Raw genomic sequence first — 23,681 nt, 5'->3', positions numbered from 1 at the left:
AAGACAACATCGGTCACATGAAGTGCTCCTAAAACAAAAATTTGTCTAATACTAATTAAGATGAGATTGTCTTTGCCAATTCATCTGCACCTCAGTGACACAATGACATCTAAAGCCTATTAGTGAGCTGTTGCCGTGAGCAAAATATGCTTTTATTACTATTACATGTTCTATTATCCAACTGACCGCTGGGATGGAAGGATGGATTTAACGATCTTTGTGTTCACCCTGTCTTGCCCATTTTTTAAATCCAGTTTTGTGGTTGAGAATTCCCAGGGTAGTGTTTAGGTTCCTATCAGTGTGCTCTGTTGTGTGATTTAGTTCATTCGCTTCATTTGATGTCTTTCCTAGCATGTAAAGCTGACCCAGCTATATCCTCCATCCATCCATTTTTCATGTCTGCCTCAGGGTCACATGGGTCTGCTAGTGCCTATCTCAAGCTAATAACTTTAATCCTGTTTGTAGTAAATATGTTTTAATCCTGTAAAGAACTTTACCTGTAAAAAGTGCAAAATAAATAAATGTTACTTACTTACACTACATTAGGTGGAAGGATGTGAAAACCCTTTACAGGACATCTATCTGTTACATACAGTATATCAACATGTAGACCAGAGATCAATTAATTTATGAATTAATGTATGGTGTATTTGATAGGGTTGGACACCCTATAGACTACAGACAACAGTCCAAGGCAGGCAACAGTGTTTATATCTTGTGCTAATTTGAAACACTTGTCCCTAGAAGGGCTTTTATAAATCAATGTGAATATGACTGTATAATTCATGTGTGTGCGCCCACACCTACACACAGTTGCACATACATATCTAAACATACTAAATCACAAAAGACATTAATAAGAACTCATGGAATTTGGATCATTAGGTATGTTTACATTTTGGTGCTAGATTAACCAGGAATTTATGGCATTTTTCAATAAAAAGGAGTTCGTAGCTTATTTTAGATCAGTGGGCAGTGAGTTTCACAGTTTTGCTTTGAGGTCTGAGCAAATCATGTTTTAAAAATGGAGCTTCACAGTTTCCACTAAATGGACAGCTGTAATCACAGCAAAAGCCACAGAAATATGATTGTCTGATCCAAGGGTGACATTATCAACATTCATGTCAGCATTTCGATTATAATAATGACCAAACTGAGCATGAATACAGGAAATGTTGATGTGTTTTTGTTGTTTTTATGTATATTTTTCTGTCATCATTTGTATTTTTGTTGTGCTTTTGTGTAATTTTTTTTTGGCGTTTTGTGTGTTTTTGGAGTTAGTTTGTGCAGTTGATTTGGGGGCAGCACAAAATTAAACCGAGGGTTGCATTTGGCCCCTGGGTCACCAGTTGACAATGGCTGAAATAGACAAGCAACAATTCACACACAGGAAAATCACAGCCTCCATTTAACTCACTCACTGCCATTGATGTAAAAATACGTCAATTGTGTTTTTCGACGGGGGTTGCTAAGAGACAGTGTGACGGAGTTCTCTCATAGATATCAGGCTTGTACTATGATGTAGTGACCAACTGGTGCCTTGTAGGTGGCAGAGATTAGCCAAGATTATCACCATCGCTGGGGAGGAAGAAGCCAGGGACGAGGCAGAAAATGGTGCTACGAGGGAAGATTGTGAAGCTACCAACAGCTCAAAGTGGCTCGCACTCAACCACAGCATGTGTGGAACTAAGTGGACGACTGAGTGTTGCGATCGTGAGATAAAATGATCAACAATCCGGGGCAAGCGGTAACACTTGGCATGTCCGAGAGGAGGAGGCAGTTGCGTGTGTGGAATTGACAGGGGGAGAGATTTGGAGGAAGGCTCAAATACAGTAAGAAAACCGTACAACTCTGACCCAGATAGCAAATCTATAATAATTTTGCAATCAAAAGCCCGGTCTCAGTGTTGTTTTATAGTTTTATATATTATCACTAAAGCAAAAGAAAAAAAAAGTTTCAAAGTCACTGACAGGTTTTTTCCGAAAAAGCCTTTTTTCTCAGCTTTTCGTCAGAAACTGGCAATTTGTGTGAAATTTGCCTCTTTTAACTGCTGATTGTGAAAGAACGAAACAAGTTAAAAACAACAAAAAAAAAATCTGATGAAAGTAGAGACTCTAATCTTTCAGAATCTGGTCAGATTTCAGATTGTCATAGTACAAAATATTCTGTGGGTCTTTAAAAATTCAGTCAAAATTATCTAAAGTGGCTGGCAGTGAGGGGGGTAGCCATTCTGAAAATGGCTGGCAGTGAATGAGTTTTAATTAAACCTAATATGCATGTTTTTGGATTGTACAAGGATAATTAAATAGCTAAAAAAAAAAAAAAAAGCACATGCACAGGGAGAACATTTAAACTTCACAGGTCTCGGAAATGGCTGGAATTGACCCCAGGCCAGCTTGTTCTAGCCATTTCACGTTTGCTATTCCATCGCACTGAAGGTGGCATCTGAATGATATTTACCTTTATCACATAGAAAACAGAAAACTTACACAATCATGGATTCATTGTTTTGGTTAAATTTAGAAGCTCTGATTAACATACATAGATGTCTCGTGGGGCTGTGAAAAGAGAAACTAGAACAAGCAAAGAAAAAGGCTTTCATACTTAAGGAAAACAAACAAACTCGGCTCATAAAATAGGTTTGGAACTGCTGACTCCAAGCTGCAATGCTGTGCTGAGATCTCTCCAACACCCAGTTGCACATGAAATAAATCTCATCCAGAAAATATTTGCTTTGGATTTTCCATCTAAATGTACTAGTTATGTTACTTTGTGAGTAATATGTTGGACCCACATTCTGTGTTTTCCCAGAGCATGGGTAGGTTATACTCTAGTTTCCTCCTGCAGTCAAAAACACTAGGATTATGTATTGTTTTATCAAGCATTGTGGTTTAAAACCAATTAAATAATGAGAAACTGCTTAAAAACAAAACAAAAACACTTAAATAAAACACCCTCACATCCACATTTCAATGTATTGAATATTTGTGTAGAAAATCTTTATTATATAGTGGAATGTCTTGAGGACAAAATAATGTAAGGATGATCACTGAACATCAAAATCATTTTTCCCATGGAGCTCTGTATTTAGAATCACGCTCAAAATAAAAGTTAAAAAAAAATCAGATCATCGGCTGATTCAATTTCTGTGGAAACTCTTTGGGCCTATACTACGAAGCTAGAATACCTCTTATTACACTAACATCTGGGATTTAGTCAGTGTGTGCTGAACTACGAAGCTGGCTAACAACTTACGGAGCTAAATTACCATGGTAACAGGCTGAACAGCTAACCTGGTTGGAACCAGGTTTTGTTCTGGCTAGGATCTGAGCGAGTCCTAAAGTCCCGCCTCCTGACCAATCAGATCTCTTTGGAAATGACCTGACCCAGAGCCATATATAGAGAGAGTTGCGACAACTCCGTTCACTTCAATGGTTTTTTTTTTTTTTTTTTACAGTAATGGCGGCTCATGGAGCCTCACATTTTGTCTCGATCGTGAGCAGTTTACCATTGTAGCGCATTGAAGCTACAGCAAATGAGACAGTTTGTGATGCACTTTTGAACTTTAAGACATTTAAATAATCATTTTGGACATTATTATTATTATTATTATTATTATTATTATTATTATTATTATTATTATTTTATTTTAATTACCTCTTTGTTTTTTTTTAAAGAAAATTCAAATCAATACATACTGTATACAATACATATTAACACATTTTTTAACCAAATTGATGTTGGCCCTAACTATGTCAAAAAGGCAGATAAGCTAGCTTCTATAGTGAGGAATACAGATAGTAGAAAAACACAAAATTGAGAACATTTGCAAAAGAAAGGTGCATTTTAGTTCAGGGTGTCGGAATATGGAACACTCTAAATGATGACATCAATTATTAAGCTCCCTTGAATACACAGACAACTTGACTCAAAGAAAAACACATGGAAAATAAGGAAATACCAAAAACACAGAAAATGACTTCAAAAACAGAAAATAACTCCAAAAACACATAAAAAGAAGGAATTACCACATAAACAGACAAAATGACTCACAATTAAAAGAAAATTCAAAGCAATACATACTGTATATAATACATATTAATACATTTTTTAACGAAATTAATGTTGGCCTTAACTACGTCAAAAAAAGCAGGTAAGATAGCTGTTTACACTAATCATTAATACGAATTTGCATTAGGGAAATAAAACTATTTATGGAACTACATAAACATATATTGTACATACACATACAGTACATATGACAGTGTATTGTATAAATATTGTCAATTAATGCAGTTATTGACGACAAATGACAAAAAATCCCAGTTATGTCACAAGGAATCAATGTATTCGAATGGCCCGCCAATAACTTCCGGGACAAAATTCAGTCTTACGTGAATCAAGTGACGGTCCAGTATTTTGGACTTCTCTCTCTATACGGCTCTGACCTGACTAATAAAAGGTGATGTGTGAACACGTCTCTGTGTGAATCCGACAGGAGAGAGAGAATATTTAGACATCGATACAATCCTGTCATTTACAGATGACATTCTATCGGAAACAGAGATTTTTATCTGATGGATTGATTAAGTAAATGAGTCAGCTGATAAAGCCTTCATGCATCGGGCGCTTTCAGACCGCTAAATTAATTCATTAATCTATTCTGGGGTGATGCAAAGAGCCTCAATCCTTTAAGATATTATAGAATATAAATATATTCCACCTTATGATTTAGGCTGATCTGTATGAACGCAGCATCAGAGCCACGGGCACGGTAGAAGAGAAAGTGAAACTGATCAGAGTCTGTTTATTCTCAGTGTGTAATTTCACTCATTTAAGCAACACACAATTCCTGCATTAATTATTTTGCTTTTACTGCAGCAACCGTGTTGTTTTTGGTCTGAATTATGGATTTTAATTCTTCATAATTTTAAAGAATAATTCCTCAATTGTGATGTAAATTGCTCTCCACAGTTTCGCTTTGTGATCGCGATTGGTCTGACTCTGTCATCTCCTCCCCTGACACAAGAGTGGGCACGTAATCAGGCTGGTTGTAATCAAGATTCGTAGTACAGCTTCTCTCTGACAGACAATGTTTGAAGATAAATCCAGTGTATAATTAGCTTTTTTTCCTTCTTATTATGCATTTTTAATTTTGAGATGACTGTTGTATATATATAATATATTGTATAATATGCTATATAAATAAAGTTGAATAGCTTCGTAGTATAGGCCCTTTAAGACAAGTCAAATCAGGTGTGTGTGTGGCCTCCCTGTGCCTGTGTATACACTCCCTACAACATCTGGGCATGCTCCTGATGAGATGAGATCTCCTCTCAGATCTGGGTCAAAGCATCAGTCCACTCCTGGACAGTCTTGGGTAATGTGGTGTTGGTGGATTGAATGAGACATGATGTCCCAGTTGTCATCATGCAGTAACTGCTAAAACTGCACCCACCTATGGTCTTACAAGGAGGATCTCATCCTCAGACATAGCATGCATTGATGAGCTGCACTTCCTCGTGCTGGTTAAAGCGCTGGCAAAATGCAAAAAAGATAATTCAGAAAGGAAGGGAACAGAGAAATGGTATGTGGTCACTATTATAGTGGTTTTGGGTAAATGAGTGGATGAAGAGTTTGTTGAAATAATATGATTTGAACTTCTTTTGTTCTGGTTTGTTTGTGGTATTCTCCATGCTATGTTATCACTCCCCTAGACATTAAATTTTGGGCAAATTCAGGTGATTCTGTGGAAAGCCACAAAATCCACTTCCACCATTGTTTTAGCACAACAGCAGCAGAAAAAAGTGGATGAGAACAACTTTTAGATAAAAGACAGATACAGTTTAAAAAATGTTAGGGATAATAACCAGCAGCTTTAAAGAAGCTTCAGTTCACAATACATGTATAAAATGAATGAATGACAGGCTGACTGAATGGATGTATTAGCACCTAATGGAGTAATTGAATGAGGAGTGCTACTTCTTTAGCTAAATTGTATAGCATGTGTGTGTGTATTTATTAACAAGTGGTCAGGGTGTGTGGATGTGGACCCAAATGCAGACAGATGGAGGTAGCAGGCAGGGAGGGTGTTGGTTTTAATAGTTCATCTTTTATTCTTTAGGTAATTAAAAACCAAAAAGGCAAGCGGGAACCAAGAAACAGGGAACAAAACACAGCAGGACACGTGGATGGTGACAAGCATTGTCGACGAACCAGCAAACATTGTGTCCAAGCACTAAATAGTGCTGGAGGCCTGAATGGGAATGGGCCACACCTGGGTGCAAAACATGAGGCAGTTAACCACTCACAACTCAAACACACTGACATTCCTGGGAGGTGGAGACACCAGCAGGAATGCGTGGAACACAAAGACAAGAGTTAACCAGAGATTAGACTCAAAAACAGAATAAACAAAAAACTATAGAGCACCACAAGGGCTACATAAAACAAAATATAACAGACCCTAACATTACCCCCCACTTATGCTCCAAAACCAAGACTGGGAGGCTGGAGGGGGACCTGGAGGAGGGTCCAGGCAGAGTGTTCCCTAAACAAGACTAGGGTGGCAACGTTGGCCTTTAAATGGTCTCCAGTCTAGTTCTGGAGGCTACACAATCATGGGGAAAACTGCTGACCTGACAGTTGTCCAAAAGATGACCATTGACACCTTGCACAAAGAGGGCAAGACACAAAAGGTCATCGCTAAAGAGGCTGGCTGTTCACAGAGCTCTGTGTCTAAGCACATTAATAGAGAGGCGAAGGGAAGGAAAAGATGTAGTAGAAAAAAGTGTACAAGCATCAGGGATAACCGCGCCCTGGAGAGGATTGTGAAACAAAACCCATTCAAAAATATGGGGGAGATTCACAAAGAGTGACTGCAGCTGGAGTCAGTACTTCAAGAACCACCATGACGTATGCAAGACATGGGTTTCAGCTGTAGCATTCCTTGTGTTAAGCCACTCTTGAACAAGAGACCACGTCAGAAGCGTCTCGCCTGGGCTAAAGACAAAAAGGACTGGACTGCTGCTGAGTGGTCCAAAGTTATGTTCTCTGATTAAAGTACATTTTGCATGTCCTTTGGAAATCAAGGTCCCAGATTCTGGAGGAACATAGGAGAGGCACAGAATCCATGTTGCTTGAGGTCGAGTGTAAAGTTTCCACAGTCAGTGATGGTTTGGGGTGCCATGTCATGTGCTGGTGTTGGTCCACTGTTTCCTTAGGTCCAAAGTTAACGCAGCTGTCTACCAGGAAGTTTTAGAGCACTTCATGCTTCCTGCTGCTGACCAACTTTATGGAGATGCAGATTTCATTTTCCAAAAGGACTTATCACCTGCACACAGTGCCAAAGCTACCAGTACTTGGTTTAAGGACCTTGGTATCCTTGTTCTTGATTGGCCAGTAAACTTGCCTGACCATAACCCCATAGAAAATCTATGGGATATTGTGAAGAGGAAGATGCGAGACGCTAGACCCAACAATACAGATGAGCTGAAGGCCACAATCAGAGCAACCTGGGCTCTCATAACACCTGAGCAATGCCACAGACTGATCGACTCCACGCCATGCCACATTGCTGCTGTAATGATATTCTAGTTAGATGACCAGCACCTGTAGCAGTAGAGGAACAAATCAGAGCCGAGCCGGGGGCGGGGCAAATGACCGGGCCCTTTAAACTTAAATAATAAAGCTCATGATAACATCATTTTACAATATACACATACCCGCAACAGTGGGGCTTACATGCTTTGACACCACGGAGAGCGACTATGTCATTTTGAAGTCCATCAAATGGACATGAAGTATAACAAAACAAGAGAACAACAAAAGCATTAGGATGGTCACTAACACAAATTCAAAGCATCTCTGCACCATGGATAGCAACCGCTTTATTTTGACACCCACTTTAACCATTTCAACTCAGAGCCTGTATCAGTAACTATAAAGTTTAGTAAAACTGACACAGCGGCCCACATGTTCACAAACAATATTTCAATATGAAGTACTATAGACCTACTCACCACTATTTGAAGGACATACGACAAGCCTTGCTCTCCGAACTTGTCCACGATTCTCTGTATGTCCATTTTCTTTGCTTTCTCATTCTCTATGGACATCATGGCAAGTCCACTCAGTCTCCCCTGTCCCACTGTGCTCCTCAACTGGTTTTTAATAAGTTTGAACTTAGAGAATCAGCGGGACATGTGACTGACGTGCGCGCGCATACTCTGTGCAGAAACAATGTTGTTTACATATGTGACGCTTGAAAAATTGAAAAATGGTAATGAATGAACCGCTGTTAAGGCTTGTAAATAGTTCGTAGTATGTAGAAAGCTTGTTACCTGAGGACGCGGCCGCTTATTTAAGGAAACTCACTTAAAGAACAGGTGAACGATTGTGGGATCTATGCAGCATTCCTGAAAACAAGTGGTCATCCGATGTGTGCTCCTGGCCAGATGTTCACTGGCCAGACATTTATACATATCTGATAGAATCACCCAGTGCTTATACAAAAGAAAATATAAAAGCATGAAGTCTATAGATGATTATAACTACTTGTTAGGAACGGACAGGTAGGCGGGCTGCTGTACTCCTGTTACCGAGGGTTTCCATGTATGTTCGCATATTCTGATCAGTTTCAACGGATGAGTTTCCATCTCACTGTCCCACGTCTGCATATCAGTCCATTTACAGCTTTTTATGGTCACTTTTTACTGGATCCAGACTGAGATCACGCTCTACCCGCTCCCGTGCACAATCGCCTCAGTAGTCCTCTGGTTGTTTTGCACCAAGCCTGCGCGCGCATGCACCTAATTTAGTATGCATACGTCACATAGAATGGGTCTATATAACCCTTGTGTAAATCAGCATGATGGGTGACTGCCAATACTCTGTGCGCCTCTGGGCACAAGTTATGGAGGGCCCGACTTCTCCAGCTCCCCGAGCCGTGGTAGAGGCCCTGCTCCCTTAAGTCCTACCTCCTCTCTGAGCCCCTCCGGGAACATGACGCCCTCCCAGCCCCCGCATAGCTCCATCCCTGACCTGTAGTATAAACGACAAAGAGCAGTGTATTTAAAAAATAATTCTAGTAATGATAATTATACACGCGCAGAAAAAAAGAGCAAGACTACACAAAGAAAATGTGCAAATGAAATGAACAGTCCATCTTGTGTACTTCCTTCAAATTTTTAAATTTAAATAATATAATAGCTTAATTGCATCTGCCGACACCAAAGTTAATTCCATCCTGTTCACAGTTTTGTTGCTTCCAATTATTGAGATGATAAGTACTGCTGTTGCAGTTTTTGACATAGCAGTAGACTCCGAGCATCTGAAAAAATAATTAAAAGTGGTCATGTAGTCTGAAAATTGTAATTATGGAACTACAAAATCTGTGATAAACTGAAAATGTTATCGTGGAGTTAAAGAAATGACCAATTAATAAATCCTATGAAGTTTACAGAGCTTACTAATTGATCCATTTTATTTATTTTTTTCAAAATAAGTGAATGGTGGTTGTTTTGGCACATTTATGGGTCCTGGCTACACTGCTTAGGTTCCATACAGTTTTCTAGATATATTGCACTGGAATGAAGTACAGTAGTGAACATGATAAAAGACCAAAATAATGGTCATATTCAAGTGATTAGATACAGTATATTCTGTTCTTCTCTGTGTATTTTCAGCATCTCACTGTACCACTACCATGAATATATGTTTAGTTATAATTTATAATATGAAACAATATAACATATAATTTATATTTATCAATTTTATCCACACATTCAGCTAACCATAGATTTTTTATTTTTTTTGCGACTCCTCGTCCGTTACAAATAAAAGCACAAATCTCATTGAAACTTGTTTGTTGAAAGCCGGCTTAAGTGAGTGACTTCAAAAGTCTTCTGAAAATCTCAGCGCATAGCACAAACAGCGTTGTGTGGACATTTATATCCCTATTGACCTAGGACTCCCGCCGATCGCGTAGGCGCACTTCCTGAGTGTGAAAAGGCTTATTGGGCACCCCTGCTCTAGTCTTAGGATTTGCAGCAGTGCCAGTAATATGCCATAATTTCAGCTCGGAGGAGATATTGGCTAACAATTTATCATAATAGGATTTGGCACCTTTTGAGATTGTTCCAAGTTTTGACATCTGTTGTAAGTTAGTCATACTATTAGTCATACTTTTAACTGGCAGTTATCTCCAGCTACTTCTTCCAAACTTTCTCCACTAAGAGATGTAATCTGCATTATTGATATTATGTTCCTTTTGGAGGCATAGAACAGTGGTTCTCAAACGTTTTTTGGCTCAAGTACCCCTTTCTCTTGTTTCTGAATCCAAGTACCTTCTTTGTCCGACTACAACATTTTCCTTAGAAAACTATTTAAAACACACTATAGAGCATAATGATGGAATGAACGAGTGATAACACACATTTTATTGAATCTCATTTTGTAAATATGTGGAAAGAAACAGTATTTAGTAGGGATGTAACGATTCACTCAACTCCCGATACGATTCGATTCACGATACTGGGTTCACGATACGATTCTCTCACGATTTATTTTACAAAATGGGACTGTAGACAAATTTTTTTTTGGGAAAAAAACTAGAAAATACTGTATTATTTTCCTTTTATACTTCATTGTCAAAAGAATTCCTTGATAAACTATTCAAAACAATGCAATTTAACTAAAAATAAATCTTGAATGAAATAAATAAAGGAATAATACAAATGAAAATGAAGCCTATTAATTTAAATTCTGGTTCGATAATAAACAATGCAAAACTGCATAATAGTTATTTTTCTTTTTAAAAGTGCAACTGAAAATGTATTTTGTTTGTTAACAATTGGACTTAAAAAAAAAAAAAAAAAAACGTGATTGCAATGATTTACGTCATGTTTGTTTGGACCAGCAGAGGGCGCTGGTAACACAGTGGTCGGTTGGCATGCAGATATCTTGCAGTGAAGAAGAGAAGCTATGCTAGCAGACAGAGCTAATAGAAAAACATGACTTTTACAGATATTCAAGTAATATTACAGATTTTCTTTCGGTGCTAAAGGGGTAATGAATCATTTATTAACATATTTAAGAGTAGAAGGCAGCCAGAAAGAAAGTATTAGCAGACTCCGCCCGCCGCCTACAATTGTGGATAGCGCCCTCTGCTGGTTAAAAAAGTACTGCGATTAAATTTTCAGAAAATCGATATCAACCGTGATACCTATGAATCGATTTTTAACTGCCTTACGATTAATCGTTACATCCCTAGTATTTAGTGCAGTGGTTTTTAAAACTTTTTTGGGTCTCAAGAATTTCTGGTGACGCCAAAGACATTTTTTTCTAGAATTTGATTTTGATCGTGTTTGAGCTCAATTTTTTTTTTTTTTTTTTTTACTGCATTTTAGTTGAACTAGATTTATATTTCACAAAGTGAAAAATTGTGTGTTGTTTTCATTTTTAAAAAAAGGAATAAAAATTTAAAAATCTATTTTAAATTTTCAGAAAATTCAGATTCCACATGGGGTCCTGACCCCAAGGTTGAAAACCACTGATTTAGTGGCTCTTGAATAGATTTATTTCTATAATTTTTATCATTTCCGGTCAGCTCATGAGACCAAGAATGATATTCCTCTCTCTCTCTCTATCTCTATCTCTCACTCTCTCTCTCTCTCACTGGCATAGAAGGTAAAAGTAGTTGTTTTCCTTGGTTGGTTCTCAACTGGTCTGGGCAGTTCTGACCCATCCCCGCTTCTTAAAAACAAAGGAACATTTTCTACATTTTGAATGTATTCAGTTAAAAGGTGGTGCTGTTTAAATCTAAGATAAAAGAAGCTTTAGTTGTTAACATTTTAAAAAAATAAATAAATAGTCAATTCAAAGTGCATCATAGAAGACAAAGTAGGCAGCAGTTTGAAATTGTTTAGACAAAACCAATTGAAAATATAACACTGTTATAAATATGGCATTTGTCCCAAATTATTACCACCTATTTACAAATGTAAACAGATGTTCGCCTAAAGTCATGTCAGGGATGTCTGTAAGGAAAAGGCTTTTATCTCTTGCCGAAAATTTGGACTTTAGTGGTAAACCATTATTTGATTGTGATATATAATGACAGTATCCCTATGGGGTGACACTGGGACCAGAATTTATTTAGGGCTTATAGGATACAATAAATCAGAATATTAAAATATATACAGTACAGGGGTATTACATTAACATTCCTGTATTTGGTGGAGCACGAAAATATTGATTAAGAATTATTGAGTGGGAAATATTTAGTGGTTTCTAATACTCTTATGAGCAAAGTACATTGCACCAATGGTTCTCCAAGATCCATTACTTTTTTATTAACACTGAGTATAACTTTCAGTTCTTTCTATGTCAAACCAGGGAAAATTCAAATGTGCAGTAAAACGGAAACTATTACCTTTAATTCATGGATAAATGGGTACCCTGAAAGCACCGCCATCTTTGCTTTGATTTAAACATCAGACAAAAGAGCAGAGAGTCCTGCTTTCATATTTCACTGGCCCACCTCCAGGCTTTCATACACATAAACGGACAGCGCTCCTGTCATATTGTATCTAACAGCCTCTGTTTCACTCCTCAGGGGCAACATTGTGCAGCTCGGCCTGCTTTCTGCTTTTAAAATGACTGATGTTCTGACAACGCATGTAGACGCATCGGGCTACAAAGGGGTTACGCTTGATAAACAAGTATAGTCTTTACGTTACTTTTATTGCAGGTTTTCTATTTATCAAGCTGAGAAGAAAAATGGTCTTCTCAAGCTTCTTCTCATCGGTTTGCCGGGCGACGTGGCATCATCATCTGTCATGAGAAGATAGCGCGTGGAGTGATGCAGAAAATATATTGAAATAGGTTCGATTGATAGAGATGTTGAGAATGGAAAGGAACGGCTAATACAAGCCACGGTCCAATTTCCTTTTTTCATTTGTGTTATCGCAGGTGTTTGTGATGCCGTATGGAGAGAGTGGAAACCTCAACGATTGCATTTTTACTCTCTAATGTTTCCTTTGGCATGCATTCAGTGCAGGGGGTGAAACAACACAGTGGGATTTTGTTTTTATTTCTTCTCCTTCTACCATGATTGATTAGAGCAGCTCTTTGGTCAGCTTGACTTCAGCAGCCACGTGTCGTGCCCCCCCCCTCGCTCCTCTGTCCGAGGCCCGAGGTGAGTGTCCTCCTCTCTGCTGTCATATTCAGCTCACTGTACTGCTCTCTGCTCTTTGAAGTTCTGTCAGGCCCAGGCTTTGAAGTGTCACGCCTGTTTCACCCTGCATGTTAGATGTCACTGTCGATGTTTTTTTCTGGTGTGAAATTGTCGCAGCCACTGGCCATGTTTCAGCACAGAGTACTTGTAACACATATCCCAAAGATCCTACAACGATCCCCTCGGTGTGCTGGACATGTCTAAACATTGCGCTGAATCGACCCAAATCCAGACTCTCTTGCTTTGGAGCTCTTTTCATCTCACATTTGTGTGTTTCTAACAATTTTTTGGTTTGCTCAAAGCCAAAACGCTGAGTCACAGCAACAGCGTCAAGAAGGGTTTAACAAACCGTACAGCGCAGAGTTTAGTGTTCTAAGGTTTCCTCCGAGAATTCAAATTTCCTTGTTTATAATTATGCTTTTTTTATTCCATGGCTGTGTGTAGTAGAGCTGCTCGGTTAATTAATTTTTTTTTAATATTTTTTTACAGAATCAGTATTCACATATACTGTACCTTTGTGAGGTTGCTGCCGCTAACTACCCAAACACGCAAGACTTCAAGGATTCACTTAAACTGATTTACTGACAGAAATCTCTATATAAAAGCAAAGAAGTTCTGCGTGTGTGTTTGTGGAGCAAATTTCTCCCCGACACGGTGTCCGTTCGACCTGAAACTTTGTCAACGGCTTCTACATAGCCTGAGTGTGTGCATCCGTTATTTTGGAGTAATTTGGTGTTGCAAAACGTTCAAAAGGTTCATTTTCATTTTAAGATTACGGCTCCCTCTCGGTATTGAGCGCGGTATTGAGCGCGGTACTTCCGGTTCTGGGTCATCGGTTCCTGACGTCTTTGTGTCGCAGTTTGTTTGGGTTTAAAAAAGAAGGTCAGTATTAATTTTTGTACTGCTAAAAACTAAAAATCTTCTTTATATAACATTGTGTTCATGTAATCTTTACTTCGTACAAAACTTCAGCATGCATGGCTGATGAATAGTTGACTTCAAAAAAAGGGTGCGACCAAATTCTGTGCTGGTGCGACCACTGTAAAAGTTAGTGTAAAGCCCTGCAATCATATATATATATATATCTGTGCATGGCTAATTCAGCACGGGTATATCTCAGTACGTAGCAGTATGGAGGTAAACTCAGTGTCATGCGCGCGGCTGATGTGCATGCGTGTGTGCGAGAGAGAACTCACGGAGAAGTTTGAGTCTTACACACACACACACACACACACACATATCATGTGCGTGTCCCATTGAATTAAACCAGGGAAATCGCACACGCTATTTTACTTTGCACCCAGAAATAAACCCCTTTATAACACTACAGAGTACAGAGTATGTACACCTCTTTGTACATTCAACCTTCAAAAACATACTAATTTGGCCATATTTGACAACTCGACTTAAGCTCCCACTATATGAATACATACTTCCGACGGGCACTGTACTAGTCTTAGAAACAGCATTAGCAAACCGGATACGAACAATCTGGTGTGTACATTTACATTTTAGTGCATTGGTTATATCTTATGTAGAAGCCCATCCAGGGAGGAGAGTTGAAATGTAGCAACAGCTATAAACTCTGTGTACTAAACATCAGTTACATTCACAGTATTGTTACGCTGTAAAATTGTATATACAATACAATAGTATTATATCTAGGGGTGTAACGATTCACTCAACTCCCGATACGATTCGGTTCACGATACTGGGTTCACGACACGATTCTCTCACGATTTGTAGACAAATGATGACTGAAAAATATTCCTTTATTGTTTTGGGGGAAAAAACTAGTGTTTTCCTTTTGTTTTTCATTGTCAAAAGAATTCCTATGCCTATTAATTTAAATTCTGATTCTATAGTAAACAATGCAAAACTGCATAATAGTTATTTTTCTTTTTAAAAGTGCAACTGAAAATGTATTTTGTGCCTTAACAATTGGACTTCAAAAAAAAAAAAAACAGTCGTTTCACTGTATTTAGGTCAGATATTTGTTTGGACCAGCAGAGGGCGCTGGTAACCCAGTGGTCGGTTGGCATGCAGATATCTTGCAGTGAAGAAGAGATGCTATGCTAGCAGACAGAGCTAATAGAAAAACGTGACTTTTACAGATATTCAAGTAATATTACAGATATTTTTGGTGCTAAAGGGGTAAGGAATCATGTATGAACATGTTTAAAAGTAGAAGGCGGCCAGAAAGAAAGTATTAGCAGATTCCGCTTGCCGCCAACACTTTTGCTGGTTAAAAAAAGTATTGCGATTCAATTTTCACAGTATCGATGTGAATCGTGATACCTATGAATCGATTTTTAACTGCCTTACGATTAATCGTTACATCCCTAATTATATCCCAACTCTAACCCACTAACCCCTAACCCTTCTATCGCTTACCACTAGTATGTGTGTAAAATTCACTGACAGGTAGTAGGAAAACTTGATTTTGAAACATATTTTATTGTTAACCACATATGTTTAAGCCATGGAACTTGGTTCCCTAGTTTTGCATTTAATCAAATTATAATATTTAATATATATATATATATATTTTTTTTTTAAATTTAATTTCCATGCCAATTACAATTAAAAACTCAATTAGCTGAACTCAATTAGAATTGAATTACGATTACAACAGCAACAGAATATTTCAATTACAATTATGATTATAATTACACCATAATTGTAATTAATTATCAATTTCGCAATTACAATTATAATTGACCCAAACTCTGAATATGGGTAAAGCAAATGGAATGAGTCCAGATGTAAACGATCCAGATTATAACTCAAATATTAAAGGGCTGTAAATGAGTAACAAGTGAACAATTAAAAATTAATAAATATCATTTATAATAAGCATGAAAAGAACACAGATTATGGACTCACCCAAAACAGTCAAGACTCAAATGATATGGGGTAAGGACCCGGGTCCCAGACTCACTGGAAGCTGTCAGTTCTTTATAATCAATCATTGCTTATTACAGGGCTTAGAATGAACAATAGTCAAACCTTAAGTGTGGGTCAAAGCCCTCTTGTGTCCCATGGCAGTACTGCATGTGTGAATAAAGTTAACGTTTTCAGAAATAGATTTTTAATCCTAAAAATAAAGACATAAACATTTTTCAAAAAAGGGATTTAAACTCTGAGTGATTACATTTTTAACCTGGCAAGAGCCAGATTGATGTGTAGCCCTCCCTCTAACTCCAGTTCTCTACATCGATCTGTGTCTGTGTCTGGCGAATCCTTTCAGAACCAGGGAGGGACATGAACAGAAAGCTTGAAGCTGATTGGGCGAAGCGCCTCTTCGCCATGATTTGTTTTAGCCAATCACATGGTAACAAATGATGATGTCGTCATGCTACAACAACAACAAGGCTCTGCTGGTGAAAACTTTCTTTTGGGATAGTAATGGTGTGGTCATTATGTCGTTGAGTGACTTTTGCCGTGTTTGCAACAGTTAAGGGAACGTTAACTATCCTCTGCATTGACATCTTTCTATTTTGATTCGGAGCTATACTAATAGCGGTAGCCAAGCTAGTTCTTCTCCCCGCAACTGGAACAGTGCAGTACAAGATGGATTCTGGTGTCAGGAAACTCCATATTGCAGGCAGGGTTATTAAATTTTAGCCTTTTTAAAAATAGTAGTGTTTTTTTTTTTTTATTATTATTATTATCAGATAAGTGATTTGTGGGATTTAATCTGGAGCTCAGTGTTTTGTTTTGTGTTGCTGCAGTTTAGTTTATAAAATAGTTTTTATCCTGATTGTATAGTAACGTATTTATTTGAGGTGATGGGATTGAAATTGTTATTATTATTATTAATAAAAATAATAATAATAATAATAATAATAATAAATAATTAATAGCCCCTCAATATTTTTAGCAAAATTATGCTTTTTACCAAACATTTGGTTTTTGTAACTAAATCATCAGCCAACACATGATCAGGATAATTGTTAACAAAAAGTATTAAAGTCTAATCAACTACTCCATTAAATCTAGCTCTAGTTGTAGTGTCTTGGTTAAAGCCAAAGGTTGAAAGAACAAAGAATCAGTCTCTTTCTTTTATGTTAATAAGTGCATAGATCAATAGCATAGCTCTTTAATTCAGTGTTTACTCACCAAAAGCTAGAAGTAAAAGGTCCCTTGGTGCACTTTTAATAACAAACACTAAAAAGTGGATCTTTTTGAGTTGTCTTGAATTCTTTCATGGCAGATTTTCAGCCTAAATGAACATCTCTCGCTTGTCAATTGCTTTAACTTCATGGTCACAATGTTCATTTCTTCTCCCAACATGGAATTGCTGTGAGGCAGCAGCATCTATATTTGCCAATTATGACTTCTGAAATGCATCCCAAGAAATGCACTTGACTATGACTTCTGTCTGAGTCCAATGAGTATGTGTTGCCCCTCCCGTGCCCGAGAGGAGTGAGAATGGAAACCCTGAGAAAAGAGTACAAGGGACGGAGATGAGCTTTCCGTTTGCATTGCTCTGCTGCAGGGTTTATTCTGCCCTTCTGCCCCTTGGCGTCCTAACTCCTGTTCAATGCGCCCCTTGTGGCACATCAAAGTATCGCACCATATAGTTATCTGACAATTTATTGCTTACAAAAAAATGAGTAGGGTCTGTTTTTAACTACTAAAATTAACATATGAAATGCATTCCCCCTTTAGCTCCAGTGGCTTCTTCTTTGAGGTACAAGTACAATAATTTCTATTATTATGCCTTCTTTGCGATGGATTTTCTGATTTTAGCATAAAGCATACTGTATGTTAAATATTTTGATCCTGGAGTATGTTGTGTTTGATCTTTCCTGACACAGATCCATGCTTTGCACCACATTTGAACTGAGAAACTTTATCATTCATGCTCAGTGCTCTGTGTAGATGAAACTAGGGCACGACAAGCTCACACATGAGGTCCAGACATTTCAATCTCCCCATAACACAACCAATTAGCAAAGCGCTTGTTGTTCCGCACCTTTCACCACCCTCCTATCTTTTTCTATGAGTCTCCCCATGCCTGCTGTGACTGAATGTGTCTTCCATGTCCTTGGATTCCTTGTCTTGTAAACACCACAGGCGGTAAGCACTGTTTACCGGTGTGCACGGCAGGCACGCAGCCAGCCCTGTGTCCTGCATAGTTAGTCCCATGAGGGCCAAACTCACCTTGTTACTCTTTTAATTAGTAGCAGCAGTTAATAGTGTCAGCCGCCTGTGCCGGCTCAGCACTCTGCTCTGACTTCAAAAACAGCTGCAATCGATAGCTGGGACTTGGACTGAGAGGAGAGCGAAGTGAGGGGGGGTCGTTTATGATGGTGTTAGAGTGAAATCAAACATCGCAGCATTTTCTGGAACCCTTTAGGAGGTGGTGTAACAAATTTGTACACTCTTTTTTTCTCTCTATGTATTGATGGAATAACAATGTCTCTAAGTTTCTGTAGGATATTGTCACCCTTCAGCATTCACCCAACCCCTGCACTTAAAATGAATGTAATCAAAGAGCTATGGGTTTGTATCCCTTCCAACCACTCGCTCACTCCTTTCTCCTGCATTTTTAAAGATACAGTGGAAGTACTTAGCATTTAGATGACATGTTGCCAAAGAGCCGTGATGGATCAGGGCTTTTTTGGAAGCACCAAATTCCTTTGACAGCGGTGAAGCTCGTCAGCCCGTCGGACAGACTAAGCGACAGAATGACAGGCCGGGCAGACAGCGGAATACCAAGTCCTCCATGCTAATGCTGCTGCTGCAAAACGCTCCCAGCACAGCTGAGAGGACCGCAGCAGAGGCCGCTGGGAATGCCAATGATTTGCCCACACAGCCGTCTCTCCGAGGCTCCTCTGATTGGCTAAACAGATCATTAGCCTACTGATTCTGATTAGCCAAGTCATTATCTTCACAAAAGTGGCCCATTCACCAATATTAATAAGACAAGGAGGATGTTGTCTTCCTCTGGTTGAAGGGGAAACTGCTTGTTATACTAAACTCCTTAACCCGTTAATGCTGAAGAGCTCAGCTTTTATCCCTGCATACTTACTGGGCATCACAAATGCAGAAATCAAATTTATATTTAGATGCAAAACCATATATTGATAGAGAATATTAGATCTAAATGACAACAGCTCTGGCTGTGTGATAACTCAGTTTGTTTGTGGGAATTAATTTACCAAATCTTCTTAAAGATAGAGGTGAGCCATGCTACTGAGGACAAGTGTTTTTCCTGCATTCAGTTTTCTAAAATTTTACTGGGAGGAGGTTACAGACCACCTCTTTTATGATATAAATCAATGGCATAATTATTTAAATGTAAACAGTGCATATATTGTTATGTACTACATATATTCAGTAATATAGGGCAGTGGTGGCCTAGTGGTTAAGGAAGCAGGCTTGTAATCAAAGCGTCACCGGTTCAAATCTCACGTGGGCCATTACTGTGGGATGTTGAGCAAGTCCTTTAACCCTAACTGCTCTCCGGGTGCCACACTGTGCCACTGAAATCCCTTGGAGAGAATGGGTTAAATGCAGAGAGAGGGTTTTACTACGGTGATTAATAAAGGATAATTTATATAAAAATCTTTATTATTTTTATACAGTTTATAAGAGCAGCATTAACTCTCAGGGATTAGGATTAATGATTGCTGTGATGGACTGAACTGCCAGTTTAGTCTGATAAATAAACGAAATGGACATAGACTAATCCTTTTGACTTGTTGCAGGGTACAATATTTATTAATGCTGCCCAGCACATAGAGTTTTTGTTCTGTGCGACTCGTTTTTTTGTTGCTTGGCACAAAATGTTGTGGCGCTGCCTGGTGGGGATGGCAAAGTAAGGCATTTATTGGGTGTTAACTTCCAATAACTATTATTCTCTGTTTGAGTAAAATTGATCACTTGATCACTTGATCAAGACTTTTTCTAACATTCCACACTACAAAATAAATAATTAAAGTATGTATGCTTTGTGATCCCCCTAGTATAAATGCTACAATAGAAGAATAAATTATCATTACACGAGTTTGTCCGTAATTGCTTGAATTGTAAAAACATTGCTGTGTGAAAGCTGTCCACTCATTGCTGTATGATAAACGTAATGGTGTGAATTTGTTGTGATTTTATAAATTTACAGATTGATGTAATAATAAGCTTTAACTTTTTGATTCACACAATAACCCCTAAATGTCCCCTGGCGTGTCGGTTACCTGCCTGATTATGAGTCTAAGGCTGTGGGGTGTCAGTCATGGTAAAGAGATTTGTCATTCATGAATGCAGACAATAAGGGCAACTCATATTTTCTGCTTGAGGAGAGAACCTGCATTGGCAGAGGTCAAAGAAGTAAAAAGAAAAGAAAATGGCCTCCAGCTCCCCTCGACTCGCCATAGATATAATTGCAATATGTGCAATCTATGCTTTTAAATGGACATACAGTATGTTGCTTTGCATCCAATGCTGCTGAGGGAAAGTGGAATCACACGTTCTCAAAGAGGTTGGCTCCCTTCTGTTCCTTCCACGCTGACCTTCTACTTTCTTCTTTTCCAGCCTTTGCCCAAGGAGCCATCGTAAGATGCAGAGAAAACCAGCAAGTATGAATATTTCTAATTATGGCTTTGGCTCTCATTTACATGTGTAGTGCATAACCCCTGCTTCAGTTCACACCTGAAGAACAAGCAATCAAAGACACTCTGATTGCAGAATGTGGTAGAAAGCATTTAAGAAAATGTGAAGGAAAGCAGGAACCACCTGAGAGCAGACGAAGTCACGTCTCACATTCTCAGTAGGCGGTTGTAGCAGCAGGGCTCAGACCTGAAAGGAAGTGACCATTAGTGTATATTCATCACATTATGTCCTGCTCCACAAGCACTGCTCCGGTTAAATAAAGGCCATCCTTGGCTTGGAGAGAGCACAATGGAAACCTTCATTTTTCTCTCTTTGATGTATCAGCACTGAAGAAAGGAAAGATCATGCAGGTTATTGGCTGTTTTAAAATGCAGAAATAAAGAAATGAAAAATCCCCTTTGTGATTACATCAAAGGAACAGGCTACTTCATGTGTGCTAGATTTCCTTTCAATACAAGACAGGAATTGTTGCTCGGACAAAAGGTGATTTTAACAAAAGCAGTAAAAGAGAAAAAGGTACATTCCTCGAGAGCACATTCCAAAAGGGTTCAGCATCCGTCATCCATCCACCATCCATCCTTACCTCTCTATTTGCATTGCAGCGCTGAATCCCTCTCCATGCACTTCCTCATTAAAAGTTACAAGTATAGTCAGAGACATGCTTGCCTGATTCTCTGCACATTCATCTTTACAAACATCTTATTTCTCAGTGGAAAACAACCAAAGACTAAACAAAACTCCTCTCTCTGAGGATCTGCAAATCTCTTACATTCTGCAAAACCACAGGCATTTCCAATCTGCATGCTTTGCATCTTCTAGACAATATTCCAAGATTGATTTTCCCTTTTCCACTGAGAAAACAAAATGAATCAAGCACAATTACCAAGGACAGGGAGAAAAGGAAATAGAAGGGAGGGGAGGTCATAAATATGTATTTGCCAGCCCTGGGAATTTTTGCAATATTATGGGGATTTGCCAACTCATATTTAAGTGTCTGAATGATTTATACGGTCAGTGTTGGGGTGTCACATTTGTCCACTGTCACCCTGAATCATTTAGATATTAACATTTATAGATCAATCCATATAACATATTCATGGCAGGATCCCATTCTCATTCAAATGGATTTCCTGATGGAATGATTGGCTAAATGAAGTCATTAACTGTTGAGTATATTACTGGAGGTGAAAGGAATTCCTCATGGAAATGTAGTATGTGCATAGCCTTTTTACAAAAATGTAATGCTTGTGTCCTTAAAAAATACATTTTCTACTCACGTTAAAGCTTTATTATTGTAATGAATTTTATTACATATTTTTGTACTCTGTTAGGAGATAAGTCTCAAACTGAGAATCCACTTTGGAAATCTCTAATTCATTGTATGGTTGATAAACTAACAGAACAGTTTGATGTTAATCAACAACAAGAGCCAAAGCAAAGTATTAATGAAGCTGAAAGCCACATCCACATACTTGAAATACAGAACATAGAACTTAATGATGTGCTGCCAGGTGCACTCAACGAACAGAGACACCTGAAGGAGAATGTGACTGATTTAGAGGGGAGAACATAAAGAAACAGCGTAGGCATTTTCAGGATACCAGAGGGCACAGAGAGGAACCCACTGGCCTGATTTGTGGAGAGACTGATACAAAAGGATCTGGAGCTAAATAAGGATGTTGATCTGTCCATACAACTCCACGGTCACTGTCATTGTCAACTTCTTTTAATTTGACATTGGGTTCCCATGGCAATGAGTCGGAGGAGTTGCAGAACACAAAAGCATCTGCAGTTTATAAGATAAGAGACACAGGCAGTGGCTGTGGAGACTATTATTTAAAAGGGACATATTGTGAAAAATCCACTTTTGTAATAATGCATTAATTTTATCATAGTCGCTTTACAGAATTAAGGCATTATTCTTTCAGTGGTAAGCTACTGTTGTAGCCACAGCTGCCTTGGGGCAGACTGACAGAGGCAAGGCTGCCATAGTGCGCTATCGGCCCCTCCGACCACCACCAACACTCACTCACACACTACATTCATACTAGGCAATGTGGGTGAAGTGCCTTGCCCAAGGACACAATGACAGATACCGCTGGGGTATGAGGTAACTTGAGTGTCCACCAGCACACAAAATGTGAAGGAAAACCATCCAGTCGTTTGTTTGTGGTTTGTGTAAGTCTTACAACACAGATAAAATTTGTGACGTCACAAGCGAAGAAAATACCCTCCACCCATGGACTCCACCCTCAGTATCTGTTCTATCGCCTCGTATAGCTGATCTGACGTTTTTGTGACACAATCGACGCAGAGGTTGAACAAAACAAATGATTATCACCTTAAATACTCATGTACTAGGAAGATCAGAAGAGGAGGAGAAAGAGAGTGTGTGCAAAGCTGGGTGACAGGGGAGAGAGAGAGAGAGAGCTAATCACTTCTCCCAGCACTTATCATTAACAGTGCTGCTTTTACTGTGTAAATGATCAACTTACGGAGTTACTAAAGGATGAGTGCACTCAGAATGTAGGCTAATTCAAGAAGTTAACCGCTGGTCCTCAAGAGCCCCTATCCAACATGTTTTAGATGTTTCCCTCTTTCAACACACCTGATTGAAATGACCAGGATCGTTATCAGGCTTCTGCAGAGCTTGATGATGAGTTAGTCATTTGAATCAGGTGTGTTGGAAGAGGGAAACATCTAAAACATGCTTTATAGGGGCCCTTGAGGACCAGGATTGGGCACCCCTGGTGTAGCGGGAGCGGCAGGGAAGGGCGAGGTTTATGCAAATCCAGGGAAACATTCCCCTAAACAGAGCACTGTCAGA

General features: G+C 38.7%; 1 protein-coding gene across 3 annotated transcripts in view; it reads left to right on the top strand.

The window, feature by feature from the left end:
- Positions 1-23,681, top strand: part of tafa5l (TAFA chemokine like family member 5, like) — a 101,909-nt gene that overhangs the window by 68,287 nt on the left and 9,941 nt on the right. For 2 of the 3 annotated variants that reach the window (XR_003674511.1, XM_028453649.1), the window contains exon 4: positions 20,777-20,820. The exons of the other annotated variant lie outside the window; for it this stretch is intronic. Coding sequence is in view for 1 of the 2 variants with exons in the window: in XM_028453649.1 (XP_028309450.1) it covers positions 20,777-20,800 (24 nt within the window). In the remaining variant the exon portion in view is untranslated. The remainder of the gene's footprint in view (positions 1-20,776; positions 20,821-23,681) is intronic. 3 annotated transcript variants of the gene reach the window in all.

This window comes from Gouania willdenowi, chromosome 7 (genome assembly GCF_900634775.1).
Source record: "Gouania willdenowi chromosome 7, fGouWil2.1, whole genome shotgun sequence".
Taxonomy (NCBI): Eukaryota; Metazoa; Chordata; class Actinopteri; order Blenniiformes; family Gobiesocidae; genus Gouania; species Gouania willdenowi.
The sequence above is the reverse complement of the archived record's forward strand: the minus strand, read 5'-3'. Positions and strand labels throughout refer to the sequence as shown.